Source organism: Lycorma delicatula, chromosome 1 (assembly GCF_047948215.1).
Source record: "Lycorma delicatula isolate Av1 chromosome 1, ASM4794821v1, whole genome shotgun sequence".
NCBI classification, from domain to species: domain Eukaryota; kingdom Metazoa; phylum Arthropoda; class Insecta; order Hemiptera; family Fulgoridae; genus Lycorma; species Lycorma delicatula.
The window spans coordinates 395686821-395710485 of NC_134455.1; the positions used below are offsets into that span (position 1 = coordinate 395686821).

Genomic DNA, 23665 nt, shown 5'->3' on the forward strand with positions numbered 1-23665 from the left:
TATTTCAATGTAATACAATACCTCTAAGTACAGCTCTTACATAATATACTATAGAATAAATTATACAGAAATACAGTTATTTGTATAGTTACTTTACCTCGTTCTTTGTTTTCACGTAAAGTAAGACTTTAGTAATATTATTTTTTTACTCTTTTTTCCTGTTTAGCCTCCAGGAATTACCATTCAGGTATTACTTAAGAGGATGATATATATGAGTGTAAATGAAGTATAGCCATGTACAGTCTCAGTTTGATCATTCCTGAGATGTGTGGTTAATTGAAACCCAACCACCAAAGAACATCGGTATTCAAATCTGTATAAAAGTAACTGCCTTTACTAGGACTTGAATGCTGGAACTCTTGACTTCCAAATCAGCTGATTTGGGAAGACATGTTCATCACTAGAAACCTGTACTACCTGAAGAATGTTTATCTTTTCAACACCATATTCTGGTTGACGTTCAGTTGAAACATGAGTTCACCACTAGACCAATCCAGCGGGTTAATTCTTGCTTTTCTTTAACTCATGTAAAAAATTGCTAAATCTGCAAAACGGCTAGATGTAAATAAATCCTGCATAAAGATGATGTTATCTTTTGAAATCCAAATTAACCTATTAATTACTCATGCAATCTATGATAATAATTTGATAAAATATGACTAAAAAGTTTTATAAATTTTCAAAAATGTTTGTAATATTATTAAAAGTTGTACAATATATTTTACATATTATCAGAAAAAAATAATGTTGTTAGATATTATTAACAAATTCAAACAATTTTCATTAGAAATATATTGTTTCCACATATTTGTTTAGCTAACAACATGAATTTTTGCTTACAAAGGATCTTCTGATTTATTATACCTCTGAAATTCTCTATGCATATTTGGAAATTTCATTTACATATAATAATTACAATTTTTAACTTTTGTGTGATATACATTCAATAGTTAAGCAAGAATCACATGCTTTACCATTTATCATCCCTTTAAAAATATTTTTCATTTCCCTTTAAAGAGCAAATTGCACACATTTTAATCTGTCATAGTACTCTCCCCAGCTCTAGTTTCACCCCTTTTAAAGAACTTCTTTCATTTCTATATTTATAATTTAATTTAACTAATTTAGGGTTTATACAAGGTACGACTTATTAAATAAATAAATAATATCATTATTAAATAACGATACTAATGCTGCAACAGAAGAACTGTGCATGCACCAAATTCATACAACCGACAGCTGTGTAATGTGAAGCCTTCTCTCTAAATTGCTGCCACTCCAGTTTCTGTACACATATTAGTCTGACCGTGGCCTTTGTTTGAATAAAATCTGTTTTTTTATTTTGCCTCAAAAATTATAAATGTTTTATTACAGTAAAGAATTATCGTGAAATTTCATATGAAACTTGCAAAAACCGCTTCTGAAACTTATCTTTTATTAAAAAAAAAAGTACATGGCCATGAATATTTATCACATGCACGGGTTTTTGAGTGCTTTAAGCATTTCCAAAATGGCCAAGAAGACGTTGAAGAAGATGTTCGCCTGGGTCGCCCTTCCACGTCAAAAACGGATAAAAATATTGAAAAAATTAGTAATCTGATCCAATCTGACTGTCGGTGAACTATTCGAGCGATTGCTGTAACTGTAAGAATTGACAAAGAATAAGCAAGGCAAATTTTACATAACAATTTTAACATGAAAAAAGTGTGCGCAAAAATAGTGCCTAAAACTCTCACAATCGAACAAAATGAAGCTCGTGAAAATGTTTGTTCTGACACTTTGAATGCCACTGACAACAGCTCAAACTTCTTGGAAAGAGTAATAATATAATAAATCTTGGTTTTTCACATATGATTCAAAAACTAAGTGTCAATCCATGCATTTGAAGGCCCCAACTTCACGAGAGTTAAATAGCTCGAATGAGCAAATCAAAATTAAAAGTGACCATGATTGTTTTTTCAATATTCATGGGATTGTGTACCTTCACTGAGTTCCTGAAGGTCAAATTATTGATCGACATTACAACCTTGAGGTCCTTCCTCAACGCCGTGAAAAAATCAGAAAAAAATTACCCGAAATGTGGAAGAACAAGACACGGGTTCTTCACATGACAATACACCATCTCACACTTCATTATCTGTAAAGACATTTCTAGCCAAGTATAACATCCCAGTGTTAAGACTAAAAGCCTTACTTGCCTGACCTGGCACCAAGTAACTTTTATCTGTTCCCCAAGGTCAAATCTGAATAAAAAGAACAAAATTTTAGACCGTTGAAGCTGTGAAAGAAAAAATGGCATGCGTCATAAAACAGCTCACAGAAGACTTCCAGCACTGTTTTAAACAATGGAAAATTCGCTTGCAGCATTGTAGGGAAGAGGAGAGATGTATATTGAAGGGGATAATTAAATATGTAGAAATTTAAAACAAAATATTTTACAGCATTAGTCTCATTATTTAATAGCCACACCTCATATTTACTTTATTTGTTTACATATAGTTATCTACCTAGTTTCTATGTGAGGCAGTCTTTCATTCTCTATAAATATCAGTACTGTATGCATACAGTGTTGATTATAGTGTAATATGCACAAGTTAAATGAAATCTATCTTCATTTAACTTTTTCTTTCCTCCTGGCTTTATCAATGTCTCTCTTTTTAATTTATTATTTAACATCCTATATTTTCTCTTACTTTCTTTTGCATTCAAGTATTTCTATCTTCTTAAACACTAAATTTTCATTTTATCTTACATTCAATCTCCTTTCTTATCCTCTTCCTAGCCTTCAATTTTTCACATCCCTTCAATGTACTTTCTATATCTTTTATGTTTCGTGTAACACAACGCATCTCCTATTTCACTGTTATCTATTTAACAAACAATTTTTCCATTTCTAAAGCCTTCTTCTAGTTCCTTTATCATTCTATACATCCATTACTTCTTCTCAATTTTCTACTTTATAACTTGAACACTATTTTTTTCTTACTGCCCAGGGTGCGTCTTACACTGTATAAACAAACAAATTTTTCCCTCAAATGTATTAGCAAGTTATTTTAATAGATGTGTATTACGTGATTTATTAAACTGTTCAGTGGGTTGAATTTTACAAACAGTTTTGAATTTTCATTATTTTTTTGTATCATAAAGTGTGCACTACTTTATTTATTTAGTTAATTTATTTTTATTGCAGGGGCACTCACTCAGGGCCGTGACTGTAGGGCCATGCACAAGATATGAGAACCGTGCGACTGCGCTCCGAGGAACACCATGGCTTAGGGTTGTGACAGCCCCATTCAGGAGGGGTGGGATGCTCAGGTGTCCACCTTCGATGATTGAACGGGGATTCCCTGGGGCACCATATGGAGGGGAGGAAACACCATAGTCCTGGTAGAGGATCCCCTTTAGGGTCCCTTATTTGAAGCAAGGCAGCAGCTGACCGGAGTCCCGACAGAGAGATCCCTTTCGTGATTTCGTCGCTTGAGGCATGGCACTTGTAAGACCATAGTCCCAGTGATGTTATCCCTTCTAGGATACCCTTACATAACCAGCCCCAGGTTTCCTGCCTGGATGGTTTGAGGCGATGGCACCCCCCGGAGCTGTGTTTATGCTTACATGCGAATCCAGCTCAGGGGGCCTGGAAAAAATTCGGGGGAAAAGAAATCTTTAAAATCTACTATATTAACACTTTGCATAAAAGACTTACGTAAATATAAACAAGCTGCTGCTTCAGATCTGTTTTTCTTTTTAAATAATACTGGAAAAAAAAGGATTTAACTAAATTTTTTCTAAATTTTGTTATAAACAATAAATAAGTAAATCAAATAAATTAAAAGTTATTTTCATTCGTTTACAAACCTGAACCATGAGTAGCATTCCTTGTATCAGTCAATCCAAACTTTCCTCTAATCGAACCGGGTGCAGAGTACTGAGCATGGAAAACCTTGGTTGGTCCCATCAGTTTTCTCCACATATCTATTGCATCCAAACGAGTCAAAATGTACGCTTCAATCGGTCCACTGATACAAAAAATAATAAAAATTAACATTTTTTGCCACCATAAATCTAACAGAAGTGATGCACACCCCATTTCGTTAATAGTTCTTGAATATTTTTTTAATTTCAAAATATGAAATACAAGCAGTAGCCAAAAAGATCTAAAAATGAATCTACGAGGGCTATTCAGAAAGTAAGGAACGTTTTGGAATTTTAAAAAACCCAAGTACAAGAAAAACATTTTATTATATACATGTGAAGGAGGGACTAAAATACTACTTTTCAACATAATCACCATACAAATTCAGGCACTTATCAGGCCATTTTTAAACTGAATGCACCACTTCCTGACAGAACTTTCACTCATTACGTTGTTCCCGCACACTTTGCACAGTTCCCGATGAATTTCTATTGGTTATAATTTTTTTGCCAACAAAAAACGAATCACAGACCGGACCTCACAACTGGCGGGATCTTTGTTTGCAGCACGCATTTCAAATTTGTATATAAAAAAAAAACGGACAGTGCGGACATGTTCCCGTTGTCACGGCTGGACGCTGACTGAGGTGCCGAACACAAGCACAGCAATATATACGCGATTGACGTGCGCCTGGCGGCGCCAGGTGGAAACATTCCTTACTTTCTGAACAGCCCTCGTATAACTCATCAACTACAAAAGGTAAAGCCCAATTTGATATAGTCTTTTTCGAAATAGCCCCCATCAAGCTGAATGCATTTGGCTCAGTGTGTCCACTCAGTGAAACCCATTTTTTATATATTCTTTAGAACCGCCTATATCTTTTTCAGAAAGCCTATTGAAGGAGTTGAAACACTGGCCAGGCTTAATGCTGGCTTTTGCCTCTTCGACAAAGGAGATGAGGGTGCCTGGCTGGCTGGTTTCAGGAAAATAATGACAAAGCCAACTCTCATCATCATCAGTAATGGTGGAATTAAATAGCCTCATCATGTCCCACCAGTAGATACTGAAGCTTTCAATATATACGGGAGCCCGTAACTAAAATTATTGGGGGTGCTCCTCCAAAAAATTTTTTTCTGGGTCTTTTCAAGGCCATGGTTAAAGTTTTCTGTAAAATAAAAGAACCGGGAAAAAAATGAATCAAATAGAATAGCTGAAAGGAGGATAATAATCTAATTCTACACTTTATCACTTTCAAGATAAACCGCATTTGGTTTAACCGAATAAATAATAGAATATCAATAAGGACAATATTTTTTTGTATTATTAGATAATAAGATAATAAAATTTCCACATAAAAACACTATAGTTTAACGATGCTTAATTTAAATTTCTACGAGAGAAGAAAGACTCTCTTCTAAATTACAAGTGAAAACGATGTTGATTGCATTCTTCAACTCAAAGGGTCTGTTGGGACAAATTCATCATGAATTTGTCAAAATTGACCCAACTGGTCAAATTGTAAATTCTAAATCTTATTTGGAAGTAATGAAATGTCTTATGCATCACTTTCATCGAATCTGGGTACCGGGAGCCAAGCAGTTGAACTCTCTTGCACGACAACGTCCCGGCACACATGGCAACAATTTTAACATGTTATTACACTGCAAATCAAATCACCGTCTTATCCCACCTGCCCTATTCATCCAAATTGCCTCTAATGGACTATTTTCTGTTGCTGAAATTCAAGTTGAAGATGAAAGGCCGCTGTTTCGACAACATTCCGGCCACCCAAAGGGCTTGCATCGAGCAGTTGAAGGCGACCCAACAAAATTATTTCTCTAGAGCGTTTCAGAGGCTCTACCAGTGCTGCAACAAGAGAAGGGTTCTATATAGAGGGTTGATGTGAGTAAATTTGTTTTGTATTTTTATTTAATTTAGTTTGGGAACTTTTTTACACATTCTGTGTACTATATATATTGTTAAAAAAAATCTATAACAAAGAAAAAATTATCAGATATACAAGACGATAATATACAGGTGATTCAAGGAAACAGGAAATTTTGAAATTTGTGGTGGTAGTCCTAGGCGAATGTCACTACTGAATAACTTATAAAAGCCAGCTGCACCATTTTGATATTTAGTTATCGTGTCTATTTGGAGTAGTGCAAAATGTGCTTTTGCCATCAAAGTTCTTTATAAAGATAATGAGAGCATGGAGGCACACATAAAGTACTTTTCTGCCAATTAATTTATTACACAACGATTGTGTATCATCACTTCATACAATTAACACATGAATACATAATTTTCAGGAAACTGGTTCAATAATAAAAAAGAAACCTGAAGGCAGTATGCAGACTGCTGCGAGACAATATTGAGCAGTTGTCGTAAGAAATCCACACCATTCAATTCGTCATCATACAGTGACTTTACAGTTGTATATTTCAAGTGTTTGAAGAACACCATTGCAGGACTTACTTTACCATCCGTACAAGTTGCAGATCGTCTGGTAAAATCCAAACTACTAAATAATGTGCCATCAATTCTGCGATTGAATGGTTAAAGATAAATGAGGACAACAGACGACAAACTGTGGATGTCGGACAAAGCCATTTTCGACTTAATGGATTTGTTAATAACAAAATTTTTGTTTCTGAACATAACAGAATCTTGAACAGCTACACCAGTACCAGATACAGAGCAACACGATTATTGTGTGGCATACTGTGTGTTGTATGGCATAATAGGCCCTTACTTTTTTGAAAACTAGGATGGCCTCATGACTACAGTCACCTCAGATCAATACATCATCGTGCTGAAACACTTTCTTGTATAATAACTGACAAATTATTGAATGATATTGAATGAACAAAATTCAATATTCAATGTACAATTCAATTGATAATTGAATAATTATTGATTCAATGAGATGGATCAACATCATATACAGCATGAACACCATTGACTATAGGCTAACTGTTTTGCAACCATATAATTTTAAGAAATGTTTGATGTTCTGTAGCCTTCCATGTCATGTCATTGCATCCCATCACAATTCACAGCCTGGTAGGCCATGGAATGTCAATGTGCAATTTCTTCTTTTGCGATTACCTTAAAAGCAAAGTGTATATTTGTCGACCTTCTACAACAGAAGAACAAAAAGTTCTCAAGATCCAAACAGCAATTGTTGAATTTTTTGTCGAAATTTTGCATCAAACCACACAGAGTTTTATTATGAGACTGCAGGAATATCTATTATGTTGACACAAAGCTTAACTGCAGGATGCCATCTTCAAGAAATACATTTTGTGTACGTAATCATAAATAGCATGTTTTTTTTTTTTGTTTTTTTTGATCTTATAAGTAAATTTATTTAACATAATTTTTTCAAAAGAATATTTAATTTTCAAATTTTTTTGTTTTCCTGAATCACTCTGTATAATGTATAAATCTTGATCTATTTATTTTATTGCAAAATAATTTTAATATACTGTAATGTAAAAAAGCTTTTCTTACATAAGTATATCTTCTATTCTGCAACATGGCAATGTGTAAAATGAGTTAAAAAATAAACAATTGATAAATATCTCAATTTAAACTATCAAACACTAGTATTCAAACCATTTTGTAAATCATTTCCTTTCATCTTAAAAATAAATGAAAACTTCTAGGAATTCTTTCTCAAATATATCATAAAAATTCAAAAAAATATGTAAATTCATTAAGTTAACATATAATTGGAATGGCTGGTTAATAAAACAAATGAATATGAATATTCACAGTTAAATTCCTAATAGGAGCACTTCCTCAGCAAAAAAAAAAAACCATTTTGTTTCATTACAAAATAGAAATTTTATTTTAAAATATTTGTATTATTTTTATTTCTACAAACTAAATCATAATTACTAAATTTTGGTGATTTTTGTTGTTTTATATGATATTAAATGATAGTGTTACTGTAGTCACTAATGACTACAATTGTTGATGCGTCTGTAAATAAAAGCATTAAAAAAAAAATTACTAAATGCACCAAATTAGTAAAACAATGCTTTTATCTTACCTCATCATAAACGTAACGAGACGATTGTAAAAAAATTTTCCTTCATGCTCTTTATAAAAATTTTCTATTTCATTTTTACACATAGTAGCCTGTTTAGATTGAACAACATAAAATCCATTTTCAAGGATCACATTTCGAATAGCCTGAAATAAACAAATATCTTTTATAATTATGAACTTAAATTACTAAAGACGAGACTTATTAACAAAAAAAAACAAGGAGAGCTTAAAACTGAGTTTATTGAATCGCTATTGTTAGAACATAAAAAAGGGGGTCTCTAACACTAAATTCAAAATGACAGCTTTCAATCTAACTCCATTTTGAACTACATGCCATTTCAAAATGAAGTTAATGTTTTTCAAGTAGCTATTAATATACTCACAACAGTGGCTGTAATTGAATGGCAAGTGTACTTGTCTATAACTATATACAATTAGGGACTCACCGCTGATTTTGATGAAATTTGGAATGTACCTTAATTACAACAGTTATTCATTACAAATGAAATTATTCATCAGAAATGCCTTTCACCCGAGTTATGTCTCCCATAAGTTATACAGTAACCACCAAAAATTTCATAATTCAGCACTGTACAAGAGTTATACACATTATTTTCAGACTAAATAAGTTTTTTAATTAACTTAGGAATGAAATTAAATTCACTTAAAACTAAATTGAGTTAGATTAAGCTTAGGTGCAAGTTACATTATGTTAGGTTAAGTACAATGTACATCACTTACACAGTAAATAATTTGGTTTAAGTGAAATTCAATTGATTTTAGTTAGGTTTAGGCATCAAGGATAAGGTTATGTTAGGATAGGTTCAGTGTACTAAACCCACCAGGTTGGTCTTGTGGTGAACGCATCTTCACAAATCAGCTGATTTCAAAGTCGAGAGTTTCAACATTCAAATCCTAGTAAAGGCAGTTACTTTTATATGGATTTGAATACTAGATCATGGATAACAGTGTTCTTTGGTGGTTGGGTTTCAATTAACCACACATCTCAGAAATGGTCGACCTGAAACTGCAAGACTACACTTCACTTACACTCGTACATATCATCCTCATAAGTAATACCCGACGGTGATTCCTGGAGGCTAAACAGGAAAGGTTCTGGGTGCTAAAGATTCTGTGTACTGAACTTTTGATATCAGCATTAACTTTTTTTTTCTGTTTAGCCTCCAGAACCACGTAAGGTATTACTTCAGAGGATGATATGTATGAGTATAAATGAAGTGTAGTCTTGTACAGTCTCAGATCAATCATTTCTGAGATATGTGGTTAATTGAAACCCAACTACCAAAGAACACTGGTATCCATGACCTAGTATGCAAATCCATATAAAAGTAGCTGCTTTTACTAGGATTTGAACTTTAGAACTCTCGACTTCGAAATCAGCTGGATTTGCAAGGACACGGTTACCACCACACCAACCCAGTGGGTTATTAACATTACCTAATCAAACATAATCTAACGCTCGTTTCGCTTGATAACCACATCTAATTATCCTTAAATATAGGTCGATTGTTGGGCTAAGTCCATAATTATATACAATACCAATTATTTAGTCTGAAAATATATGTTACACTTGTACAATGTTGAATTATGAAATTTTTGGTGATAATACTTTGTAACTTACGATGGACATAACTCAGGTGAATGACTTTTCCAACAAATAATTTCAAATATAACTAATAACTTACGTCCAAATAAGGTATATTCCAAATTTCATCAAAATTGGAGGTGAGTCCCTAACTTAATAAATTACCTACTAGTCTAATAATCAAGATATTTCAGGTTTGATACTCTTGGGTAATTTAAACTTTAATTTTTTTCTTATTTAGAGGGCAGATGATTTTTTTTTAAATTCAAATCAGCCAATTTGCTACCACGCCAATATCATTTCTTTTTTGCTTCTTTTGGTATACTTCCCTCAATTTCTCAAATGCAGCTGTTTTTCTTTTTCTGTCCATTTTATTATATAGACATTTATTATGAGTATTTATAACAAAGATATAATATTTAAAATAAATTAATTTAATTTTCAGTTTCCCTGATACAATCATAAAATAATTATATTTTGTTCTAAATTATGAAAACCAAAATAAATTTACCGATTTTAAAAGATTTTATAAGTTACGATGTCTCAAAACATAAAATTATGTTAAAATGAATCTTCTCCAAATGAATGTTAAAATGTCTCAAGTTAAAATCCCAAATCACATTAAAATTAATCTTCATTTAAATGAATTTCAACATATTATCACATTTCAATGAATCTTCTCCCAATCTAATATACTTCGGAGAATTTTTCAACAACTCCTTATTTTTCACCATTTATTTTATCCAGCTTAATATTGTGGCCTTCTTTTCTTACAGTTTTTTTTGTACTCATAGAGTTTGTTTTACCTTCAACACTATCAATACTTTCACATTTTCTTCATTCCCCAATTGTAAATGTGATCACAAGCCTTAGCTCTAGATTTCAAGCCATTTGTGGAGCAATAAGGAGAACAATGTACAGGAAGGTGCTGAATACGACTCAAATGAAGTTTTATAAAGTGATGTCTGTTCCTAGTCTGTTGTATGGGTCTGAGGGTTGGGTCTTATCACAGGGACAGCTCAGTAAAATTCATGCGGCAGAAATGAGATACCTGCATTCGGTAAAGGGATGCACTAGACAAGATCGTTTTAGGAATGAGGATATCAGAAGAGAGTTAAATGTTCTACCCTTGTGCGACACAATAGTAGAGAACAGGGAGAGGTGGAAAGACCATGTTAATAGGATGGTAGACGGAAGGTTCCACAAGGAAATAATACACTATCGACCAAAGGGCAAAAGAAGTGTGGGATGGCCAAGAAATCACTGGTAACCTTTGAAACTAGAACAAGAAGAAGAAGAAGATCACAAGCCCTTAAATGTATTCTTTCCATGTTTGTATCAACTAAAAATATAAAGTTTTTTTCTATATTTAACAAGAATCTGACCACATAAAAATATCCACTCACTTTTTTTTGCTTCAACATTGTGATTACACAGCTGTTTAATTCTTATTGCCTGTTTGGGAATACTATGATAAACAACTATGCTAATTTACGTCATACCCAATACTCTAAATTTTTACTTTCTTCATTATAGCTATAAAGCAGTGCAGCAAACAACCAAAAGTCTGGATATAAAAGGTTTTCAAAGATGGAAGGGGTTTTATAAGGAGTTTTATTTTAACACCCCCTTGATCCAAAATACCCCGATATTAAATGTTACACAAAATTTACAAGCACTTATGACATTAAATTTTGGGAAAAAATTAAAAAAGGGGGAGTAGTTTCTGCCATTTTTAATTTTTTACTATTTGTATAGTGATAATAAAACTTACAGTTTCAGGATGAAGACAGTATCTATTACTATTTAAAATTCCAAATTTTTAAATAGACAAAATTTATAGGTGAGGGATTTTTAACATTACCCTTCTTAACAGGTTTTTCCTCATATCATGAAAATCTGTTGACCAAAAACATTGAAATTTGGTTATGTATATCCCTTCTTCAGATGAAAAAGCATCACGGTATTCTCTTTTTTTTAATTAACTTATTGAATAATTACAAAAAAAAACTTTTAGGCACCAAAAATCAAGTTGGCTGAATTAGACCTGTACTTAAAATATCAATTTTCAGAAAGAAAATCCAACTGTATTTAGTATTAACTTAGACAATAAAGAAAAATTTAGAAAAAAGGGAGTCCCATGGAATCCAATCCAAGAATTTTTAATTTTTTATAATCTCTGATACTTATCTGTTTTTAAAGTTGCAAATGTTATAATAAGTAGACTGACAGGCAAGGGGGACAGGATATCAAATGGGATCAAATTTTTTTTCTAAGAATTTTGATTTTTTTTTCAATTATGCTTTTAATACTGCATAATTTTTTCTGTAAAAATATCATTTGATGAAAAGGATCAGATTAGACCCAATTCTTTTTACTGAATATTTTGATCTTTTTCACAATTGGTAGTCTAAATATTGCTTAATTAGGTAATTAATATTTACTTAAAATTCCTATGGCATATTTGACGTAAAAATCTTTCATGGGCAAGGGCAATAAAGTTATGCAATCCTTTGCCATTTTGTTAATGGCAAACCAAACAATCTTTTTCTTAATCTTTTTAATATAATTTTATTAAATTAACATATAAGTGCTTACAGGCTAAACTGTTCACTTTGACATCAGTTGTAAAATATATTTGAATAGTTGGAAAATGTGTTTGATTTCTGCTCTCTATTCTGTCAGTACATTGTCGTTCTGTATATGTATCACAAATTAAAGTTTGGAAAGCTAACTTGACATGCATGGAGGGGATTGATTGCTTAACCAGCAACTGGTTTTTTGCTACCTATAACATGTTGTAAAGGTACTACTATCATCTCCCACACAGTATAACAGTGCCAAATTCTGACACCACCTATAAAACTACTTTTGCTACTGTTTATACTTTGTAAACTTTGATGAGTAATTTCATAATGTTCAAGTGAGTCAAGATATATAGTCTTTTTTATATATTATAGAATATACTAGCTTGCAGTACGCTTCTTTTTTCTTTTCTTTCTTTATAAAGGTGGATTCAAAAATTGTTCTTTAGTTAGCATTCTTTAAAACCTTTACATTATTATAAATGTACCATTCATTATTCTACCATTAAGAATGGTAGAAGATATGCTATTCCAAAAATTAAAAATGGGAACTGCCCTTGCATTTAGCTGGATGGATAAAGGAAACCCATGGTAAAACCTTGATCAGGGCATTATCATAAAATATACAGTTAATAATAAATTTAAAAAAAAAAACGCTACTACCTAGCAAATTTTGCTTTTTATAAGAATTTAAGAAGCAGGAAAGTACTCTCTGATGAACACAATATTACTAGTAACTGGTATTTCTACTGCAAGTATTTGTAGGCGTCAAATGTGGCTGTCAGTGAAAATATGCACACAACATAACTATTAATTTTTATAGCATGGCTCGTTGGTATTAATATATAAATTATTTATATAATAGTTTCCGCTTACCAACAATTTTTGAGCGCTTTCAGATTATTAATCCATTCTCAGGAACAATGATATGTTATACATTACAATTATTTACTTCACATATCATTAACTATATTAAATTGAATTTTATAAAGATATATATCCGAAAGCGCTCTAACATTACTATTAAAGATTGTTAAGTGGAAAGTATTATATAAATAATTTAACATAACTATTTACACAGAGGACGATAAATGAATATGAATACAAAACATAACATTTAGTTTGGAATACCTCGGAAATAATGTAAATAACATACATGGAATTTGTGTAACAACTATATGCTTAAAATAAATGATAACCTGTCCTACAATTAAAAAATATACAGCTTTCAGGCTGCAACTACTAGATAGGTTAACTTTTGAAAGGTTACAAACCGCATGAAAAACACATTACCTGCACAGCACGAGGCACCTTCAACACATGAGGTTTAATTAAGGCCAACGTTATCTCAAAAGACATTTAAATGTTACTATCATCTTAAATGTAAAAACTGAAAACCAAATAATAATAGCTTCAAAACACGAATTCACTCATCTTTATTACATTTAAGTTATTAAAGCTTATTTACTACACTCCTCAAAGTCCTTATGTAACTAAAACATAAATTTATTATAATATTATTCGTCAAACAGATCCATAACGATTTCACACACTCTGTTTACAATCGAATATACTTTACAGGTTAATCGATTGTTTGTTAATTAATTACATATAATCGATTATTTATGTAGCGTTAAGCGAGGGACGAATTTTTGAATCTGTATGCGATGGAGTTTAATCAAAACACAATTATTTTATCATTAAATCTAAATTATATTTTAGAATAAAAATACTTCTACTCATATAAGAAAATAACTAATAAACGTTTTCTAAAAACGCAAGAGGTATAAATGAGAAAACAAGCATTTTTCTTGGAATCGACTAAACACTGACCAGTGAATTACAAACTTTTTTCATATCTTTAATGGAACTGTCTAATTCTGTGCTATATAATTTATCTTAATACTTTTTACTCTTCACTGTCTGATGGTTATAAGATCCATAGTGTTCAACTGAACGCAAAAATAGGTGCAGTTAATTTGCATAACCTTACTCTTTTTACTAAGGTTATAGTGTGTAATACAAATAGTTATAATAATGAATTACATAAATAGCAGCAACATTATTTTTTCCCATGGTTTAAAAAGGTTTCCAATTTTCATCAATGGTTGGTTCAAAACAAAAAACCGGTTTTTTTGTTGTTTTTTTACTATTGATAAAAACATAAATGTTTTTATCAATAGTAAAAAAACATACATGTTCCTCTTTCTGTACCAGTAAATTAAAATAATTGTTAAGTTTTGTATCTTTGTACAGCTAATTGTTTTTTTTAATAGCAAATCTAGGAATCGCTTTCCTTATTTGTTTTAACAGTTTTGTCCCAAATGACCCATTCAATATGAATTTTATAACTTGAATTTTCTTTTGAAAAATCAAAATTCTGAAGCTGAGTTTCCCTAAAAGATGGTGTATAAAATTAGACAATGTACATAAGTGTAATAATAATTTTTTTTATTATATATAACAGGTCTGTCTTATATAAGGTCAAACTATTACAGTTAAATTAATCATTAGTATTATAAATACAGAGTGTATAAAAAACATCAGGGTTCTAAATCTTTAACTTTCTGGTTCTGTCTCTTAACTTTGACTTACAATAATGAAACATTAACTCATAGCTCTTCCCTAAAAATCTTCAATGTGACTACCTTTCATCATGCGACACATATCCCATACTTTAACTGGCATGACTGAAATAATGAAAGCTACAGCCATTCCTGTGCCTCAAATTGAATAGATCAGAAGATAGCAAAGGTGCATATACAAAATCCTTTATAAAATTACAAAGGAAAAATCACAAAACTCAGATCATATGACCTTGCAGGCCACTATCAAACAAGCTATAACATCAGTCCATGCTGACCAATTCAGCAGTTGAATAGAAATAACGTTCAACCGATCACAAACAGTTATGCCAGTGAAGAAGCACACCATCTTGTTGCCAAATAAAATTCTCGGGTTAATCTTGCAATTGAAAAAAGAGCCGTGTACACAGCATCTCCAAATAAGCAACTCCTGTTACACTTACTTCTGCAAAAAAGGACAGCCCATAAACCTGCTGTCAAGATATCGCACAGAAAACAATTAATTTTGGACGATCCCTTTCTTGTAAATGTTCATGGGAATTTTTTGAGCACCACCTATGGTCATTATTATGCATGTAAACTTGATGAAATATTAATTCGTCATTTACAATACATTCAAGAAAGTCATCATCTTCATGCTGCAAAATTTCAGTCATGAAGTTGGTAAATAAAGTGTAGTCGCTAGGCTTCAAAGCCTGTAACAGTTGTAAATGGTGTCTACATATTTGTGTTTCCTTAAAAAATTCCATACTATCACTTTGGACAATAGCAGTGAATTTGGGAAACTGTTAACATAGATTAGAAATTGCACTTACTCTAGAACCAAATAGTCAATCTAGATCTCTTTCTAATATTCTGTTTTTTACATCACAACAATCACCCAAGTGGCAGCTTCCTCTACCCCATAATACCTTTTCTTTTCCAGAAGGAAATTATAATTCATGAAATCAAATGCTCATACAGATCATAAAAAAATACTAACAACATTATGTGATCCATCGATAACATTTGCAACTACTAATACAAATTAATACGTGGCTATAACTGTTCTGTATCCTTCTCTGAATTGTCATTTAATAACTATTATTCTTAAAATAGAACATTAATTAAGTGGCTACACTTTTTCCATCAGTTTTAAAAGAAAATGCAAAATATCAAATGATTTATAATATTCTTCTGGAGCATATAATAATTACAGCAGTAATAGTTATGGCTTGTTGAATTATGTTGATTATGACGAAACTGCTTACCTTATATGGATTCACTATATTTTTGTAAATGTTCTGAACACAATTATGTGCAAGTTTTATCAGTGGATTGTCCTTCAAAAAAATTCTTGATAATTTATTTTTATTTTTTGAATTTGTGCTTCCTACTTAACTGTACTATAGTAGTAGTTTTGATCTGATTAAAACTTTGAAACGGTAGTCAGTTTTAATTTGAAACTAGCATCTAAAATAAATTTTCCGTGCTACTATAATATTTTATATATATATATATATATATATATACATATATATAAATGAATGTTTGTTTGTTCTGTATGCATTTCTATACCATTTATCCGACTGCCATGAAACTAGTGACTTGTGCGCACACCCGTGAAAGTTTCTGAATTAGTTTGAATCCACTAGGTGGTACAGGGGTCAAGATATTTTGAAAAATTGTATTTACGGACCGACTTGGCTCATATTCTGAATATATGTTAGTTACATAAAAGAAAAATGTTTGCAAAAATTATACCTCATAGGTGGTGCCAGTGTCAAGGTATTTATGAAACAAATATACAAAGAGACTTTCTTCTTCTATATATATATATATATAAGGCAATATATTTGCTGTAGACTAATAAACTAGTGGACCAATTTATGCGCACGAAAAAGGGAGTAAGGGGAAAAGGGAGAAAGAGAAATAGGGAAAAGTGAAAGGTTAAATTTTGTAAAGTTCCATAATGATCAGTTTTTTAATGTTTTATCAAACTTTCAATTGTGTTCATTTAATCTATTTATATATATAAATGTAAAATATAAATATATATATTATATATAAAAATCTAACAAATCTGGCAACAGCGAAGCATTTTCAGGTCTACTAGTATTTGATAAATATTTTTTAAAGAATACATTGCCATTATTTCTATTCAACCTGTTTCATCAAAGTATCCTTTAAATGCAATATGGAATCTATGCTATAGTCTAATATCTGTTTTTATATTGTTTAACTAAAATTCATTCGCCTCTCTGTTTATTTTCCTCACAACAGCTCTAAAGTTGTTGTAGCAACATAGCTACAACATAGCAACATAGCTAGTTTTTGGCCATGTTTAATGATTTACTTTTTGTTACATACTCATAGAAAATTGAGTGAGCTTTAATGTGATGAAAATCTTATAAAGTTATTTCAGAATTCATATTTAAATATAAACATAAAAATCTATGTTAAGTCAATCAGATTCAAGGGTGTATGATAATTAACATTATTTCTAAATAAATTTTACCTCATATCTTACGTTTTTTTTTGACCATAAAAATTTACATTTATTACAACCATTTGGCTATATATAAGGACATCACAATTGTTTTAATATTGAAAATCCAACTATGTCTTGTATCAATGTAGACGACTCAGGGGAACTATTTTAAAAAAAGTGGGTGCCATGATACCTAACGTACAAATTGTTTTTAGTTTTTTTAATCTCAGATATTTTATTTGTTTTTCAAGTCATAGTTATTAGTAAATATATTAAATATATTATATATTATATGTGGCTGTTGGGCAAGAAGTTCAAATGGGGCCAAAATGTCTGTACTAATTGTTTTTTAAACATTTATACTTTAAACCCTTTAATGTGTCTGTTATACAAGTAATTGCGACCCCCTATCTGTGTGGGTTTTTTAAAATAAAAGTACAGAAACGAGCAAGTTAGTTGAATTTATTTTATTTTAACTTCTGCTTAAAATATGTATATAATATTTCAAACTTAAGTAGCAAACATTCTAGAATACTGATTAATAAATGTTTTAGCATGAAAAATACAGTTAGCTTAAAAAGTTTTGCTAGTGTGACAGATCTCAAAACAAATATCTATGCACAAGTTAGCTTCTACTATTATACAAGCCATCAAACAAACCCCAAGTTATTACCATCAGTGACTTGTAAAGCATCCCCTGAAAATAAATCAGTCGTTCTATTAAAAATTTTATCTTGTAGGTCTATTGCATCAACAGAACCAAATATGCATTATACTACCAAATTCATCCACATCAACAGTCTCATCTAATGTAACAGTATTTAAATGTTCAGCAACACATCCAAATGTACCTCATATCTAAATGTTCAGAGAACAGAGTTTGATGCTAAGTCATCTAATAACCTTGCTACTTCATTATCAATCACATAAGCACTATTTTTTGCCATGTTCGAATTTTTTATTTTCTACAAAAAATATCCTAACCACAAATTGAAAAAAAAAATCAAGTGCATACAATTAAAAAAAAAATACGGTAAAGAAAGAAAACTTGTATTATAAACACGATGTTTTTATAACTACATTTGGAAAAAGAAAATGTTACATAAACACATTACTAAAAAGAAGATAAATTACTTTATGGAATGAAAACATACTACAAACATGATGTTTTCATAACAAAAATTGCGAAAATGTAAATATAAGCAGAACATTGAACGACGCGGCGCAAGTCGGAATGACAGGTTACAGTAAGGAACGTTCAGAACAGCTGTTTCTCTTGGCAATTGTTACAGAAATTAGGCCTAAGAGTAACATTTTATAGCCTAATGATACTATAGTATTAAATAAATTTAATCATTTTCCACAGCAGCGGCTGATAGCAATACAGTTAGCGTACTATTACTGCAAAACGTGTCAAAAAGAGTATAATTTTGTAAAGGCGGTCAGTGGAATCTCCAGTATATTTTTTATGTTAAGAATTTTGATTTTTTTCAAATTATACTTTAAATGCTGCATTTACGGTAAGAACAGTATTTGGTCAAAGGATCAAATCTGCTTCTTCCTGCACTCGGTCAGCCGAAACAGTAAAAAACACTGTTTTCAGTATTAATAATAACAATCAGTAGTGACTTATATTAATATTTTAATTTAAAATTAATAAATTTTACTTAACTGCATTATTTCCAATTTAAAATTTTATTGAACATAAGAGACAACACTGGGGAAAGTTTAGCAATACTTTACTAGCTTTTTTAAAAATGTTAGAATTGTCGTTTTCTTATAAAAATTATTGTTCTTAAATTTATTAGAAACCACCTCTTTACCGTTCATTATTTCTCATTCAGAAAAATTTGCTTCAGTGTTTTTCTGTCCATTAAAAAAAATGTACAATTTTTTTTTTGTAAATTATTCCACTTTTACAAGTGAATAAAAAATTTAATGACTGCTAACAGTCCAAAACTATCAATTAAAAAATATTTTTAATGTTATGATATTCAGATTATTATATTTAAAGAAAGTTATACTAACAAAGGCAAGTAAAAAAACTAAATACTGTTTAAGCATCTCAGACCATACTCATCTATTCAGATCTCCTACATTTAAAAAAAAAATAAATAGTTTTACTTCCAGCATGAGTAAAAAAACTCAGTGGTATCATAGCAATCTTGCCTCCTTCCCTTAAAGGTGAGCGAATTCTAATTAGTTTATAGCATCTGATCGCTTGTCATTTGACAAGCGATCTTGACTGTGATCAAAATTAATACTGATCATAGCTGATTTATACATATTTTTGAAACTATACTTTTTTTACTATCACGGTAAAAAATCTTTTGTAAAAAATTGAATTAAATCATGATAAACTGATATTGGTTGAGTCATACACAGTAAAATATTTACAGGGCTAATTAATTTTTTTATTGTTTTATTAGTGCAACAAACTTTATTTTTTCATTTAGGTGTCAGACAAGGTATGGATTTTAATCCACATCTTCTCTAATTAGGATTAGAACTTACAATCACTTAATTATCATTACAATTGATGACAAAATATTTTTGATAGAGAATTTGTTTCGTAGAAATCAGATTTATTTTTGAAAGTTATTAATGTCATGTTATTATTATACTTATTTACATGTTCAATGACAATTCAGGAAATTACTATTTTCCAAAAAATTATGCTAATAAAATTTTCTTAGGATTAAAATTTTTCACCACCATATATTTTTTTTAAATTGTAAGTCAATCACTGAAACTGAAACTGATCTAGATATATTTTCAAAATGTTTGTCGTAAAAATCTTACCAGAATATATTGTACAAGGTTTTATCTGACACTATTTTCTTGAAAAATTATTTGAATGGCTACAGTACAACTTGGAAGAATGCATCTTTAGTACGTAGTGTAACTTCATAGAACACATTAGTTAATGCCCAGCATCTGCTGTGTGTATTACTGGAGCAGGTGTTTGTCATATTTTCATTTTGTAATATGATACGTGCTGAAAAAATTACCACATCAACTTCTACCAAAAGCTTGCAAGCAAGCTTTGACCAGAACAAAAGCAAAACGATGCAAAGGTTAAGCAGGTTTTGAGGAATAAACCTATGGAGGTTATACAAATTAAAGTAAAGTATAAGTGTTTTCAAAAATAGCTAAACTTCAATGGAGACAATTGAAGTAGCCTATCAACAATTCAAAAACAATTTTTGAAACCAAACCACGTGTGATGCTTGGTAATAGAAAATCATCAGCTGACAATCTAAGAAATCAGAAATGTTATTGGAATTAATTATGATTCTGTGCACATAATTTTAACAGATGATTTAACATCTGTCCAAAGCTTAACATCCAAAGCTTTTACAGCATGGCTGTAAAAGCTTTGGTGCAAAGGAACATTTGCGCCAGTTGATAGAAAGAGATTTGTTTTGAACTAACATAAGGAATGTAAGAGTGTACCAATGGTGATTCTAAGTTACCAAAAAACTGTAAAACTGTCTTGGTGTAAGACCCAAAAACCAAAGCTGTCGTCACAATGGAAATCACAATCATTCTCAAGGTCAAAGAAAGTAAGTTAAAAGAAAAACAGAAGAAAAATATGCTGATGTTTTATTACTACCCCATAGTTGTTCTTCATAATATATACAAATTAATAAACATGTGTTAGTTCTGTGTCATCTTCAAGATGCATTTTGACACAACAGTTTAGACCTGTAGGAATCATGCATGTAGCAGTTGCAATATGATAATGCATCCAACTATCAGTCACATTTAATCCGGTATTTCTTGGTAGTTAAGGATTGAATTCCTTAACTTCGTTATGATTTCTGGTTTTTCCCCAATCTAAAACAGTACCCGTTTGAAAATTAAGAGAAGATAATAACACATGCTACAGGACAATTTGTAGTCATTCCTCATTCCAAAGTGGCTTGTTTCTAACAATGGAATGACTGCTGGGTTAAGAGTGTGGAATTACAAGGAGACTACGTAGAAGGAAATTAGGTTTATAAGGCGTTAGGTGAACTATTTTTCTTTACAATTTACAATCAAATACTTTTTGAATGGACTTCGAATAAAATAACATGGACCAAACACCTAGAAGCACCTTTTTCAAAATGCTTACTTTCATGTGTGATTGACAGGTCGGATTATATCTGTAGGCTACAATGGTAAAATGTTGTATTTCCTGTGCTGCTATACGGAATGGAGTCATGGACATTGAAAAACTACACATGAAAAAGCTGGCAGCCTATGAAATGCGATATTATGGGTGCATAATAAGTATATCTTGGTAGGATAAGGTGTCAAACATCAAGGTAGAAAGTATGAATAAACAACTTGAGATTACATTTACAATACAAACAAGGAAATTACAGTATCTAAGTTACATAACGAGGGGAGAAAAGTTAGTTGATCATGCAGGGGAATATAGTGAGTAAGTATAACATTGGGTGGCATAGAATTTCATGGTTGTACAATCTGAGGAAATGGTTCAGCGCAACGTCCACTGAACTGTTCTGAACTGCCTACTCAAAGTAGCGATGATGATTGCAAACCTCCTGAAAGGAGATGCCACTTGAAGTAGAAGGAAATAAAATTTTTTTTTTCTTCAAAAATAATTAATTTTTACACTAGTTTATTTACTGATGATGTAATGTTTTTATTGTGATTAAATATATTTAAAATCAAATGCACGATTTTGATTTTAACACAAGTCTTTTGAAGAGATTTTGCAGAGCTATTGCAAAGATTATATAGATTCTGTGGATATCTAACACCGCTCTAGTATACTTAGAAGGTGAGCACTGTGGATCTCCATCCTGGAAAAGTTGTTTTTGCCAAACTTATTCAGCTGAATAGCATAATGAAAAAAAATGATGTGGTCACCACATGACTTACTTGTACACCTATTAAATCACATATACTTTATTTAACTAATAAGTTATATTTTTTCATATTTTTTTTTTTATTGTTATTGAATTATTAATCATAATTTTTTTTACAATCAGAGATTAATAAATTATTAATAAATCAATATATTTAAATTAAAACAAAGTTAAAAAAGAAAGGAGATGAAGTCTGATTTGAACTGATGTGCTTTTCCCTTGTAAGATCCAAATATATCATTAATTAAAATTTTATTTGGCTATAAGTCTGGAATTTATTTGGCTATTTTTATTATATGATTTATATTAATTTTACACCTTATTAATTTTATTATTATGGAGTTATTTTACCCTCTTATTAATAAAATCTTGGGTGATGATAACGCCCAGGCGTTTTTCGCCCACCAAAAAAAAAAAAATATAAGTCTGGAACCAATGAAAATAACCACTTATTATGATACCACTTATGATATATTGTTGAAAAGCTCTCAATTTTTTTGGACACTTTTGGTTCAGTCAATTGCAATCAAAAGGGGAGGTGCAAAACTAGATGTTACAACAATCCTAAATCCAATATTTCAACATCCTATGGCTAATTGTTTTTGAGTTATGTGAGATACTGTACATACATCATGCCGAAACTAGTGAAAATGGATTCAGGAATGATCAAAATGGATATTTCCATGCTTCATACAAGGAAGTAAAAATAACATAAACAATATTTAAATTATATTTCATTTAAATTTATTTACATGTACAGTACAGTAGTACACTGAAATGTAAAATGATAAAAAATCTATTAAATGGATTATACTATATCATAACTGTAATATATAACACCAGTACAATACATAAATAATTCACTACTTTTGTAATATAATTCTAGTTATTGTTGTCATATTACAAATGCAACATTTAACAGAAAAGGTAAAACTTAAAGACTGATACAGAGAGAGTCAAAAGTATGGAACAACTTTAAAACTGTTCCAAATAGAATACTGTAACTTTTAAGACAAGGTATCAGTCAACTACTTTATCTTTGTACATGTACGAGATAAATATAAACTCCTTGGAGCTGGGCCAGGGGTTGTAACCAAACTTTTTTGAATGGTAACACCTTATGGGTGATAGATCATTTTAAAGGTCTCTTTAAGACAAAAAAATGGTATAAATAAAAAGTTGGTACAATGTCTGTACCCAAAGTGGCAGCAGGAATAAAGTTTGGATTCTAAAAATTATATTTACTAAGTTCATATAATAAAATTAAATAAAAAGAAATTGAGCTGAATTACTTAGAAATTTATTTTAAAAGTTAAATTTAAATTTTTTTAAATTAAAAATTTTACTTATCAAAAAAATTGTTTTTTTCTTTTTTCAATTTAATGAGTAAATAAATAAAAAATACTGTTGCCTAATCATGCAGATCAGTTGATCATTGATGGTGTCTTACCATTGTTGCAAAAATGAAGCTTACTTCATTGTTGTGTAATATTCCACTTAGTGTTTCATTACTACATTGTTAAGTTTTTTGCGAGAATTTGTTATGATCGGTTGGCTAATTGAT

The 23665-nt window shown here is 30.7% G+C and overlaps 1 protein-coding gene across 1 annotated transcript in view; it reads right to left on the reverse strand.

Moving 5' to 3' along the window:
• The window catches only part of LOC142317375 (nucleoside diphosphate kinase 6-like), a 38036-nt gene extending 24310 nt beyond the window's left edge, over window positions 1-13726 (reverse strand). The window contains exons 1-3 of the mRNA XM_075353876.1: window positions 13457-13726; window positions 7974-8116; window positions 3856-4016 (exon numbers count right to left, since the gene is read on the reverse strand). Of these exons, the coding sequence (XP_075209991.1) occupies window positions 3856-4016; window positions 7974-8116; window positions 13457-13522 (370 nt within the window). The 5' untranslated portion in view covers window positions 13523-13726. The remainder of the gene's footprint in view (window positions 1-3855; window positions 4017-7973; window positions 8117-13456) is intronic.
• Between the last annotated feature and the right edge of the window lie 9939 nt (window positions 13727-23665).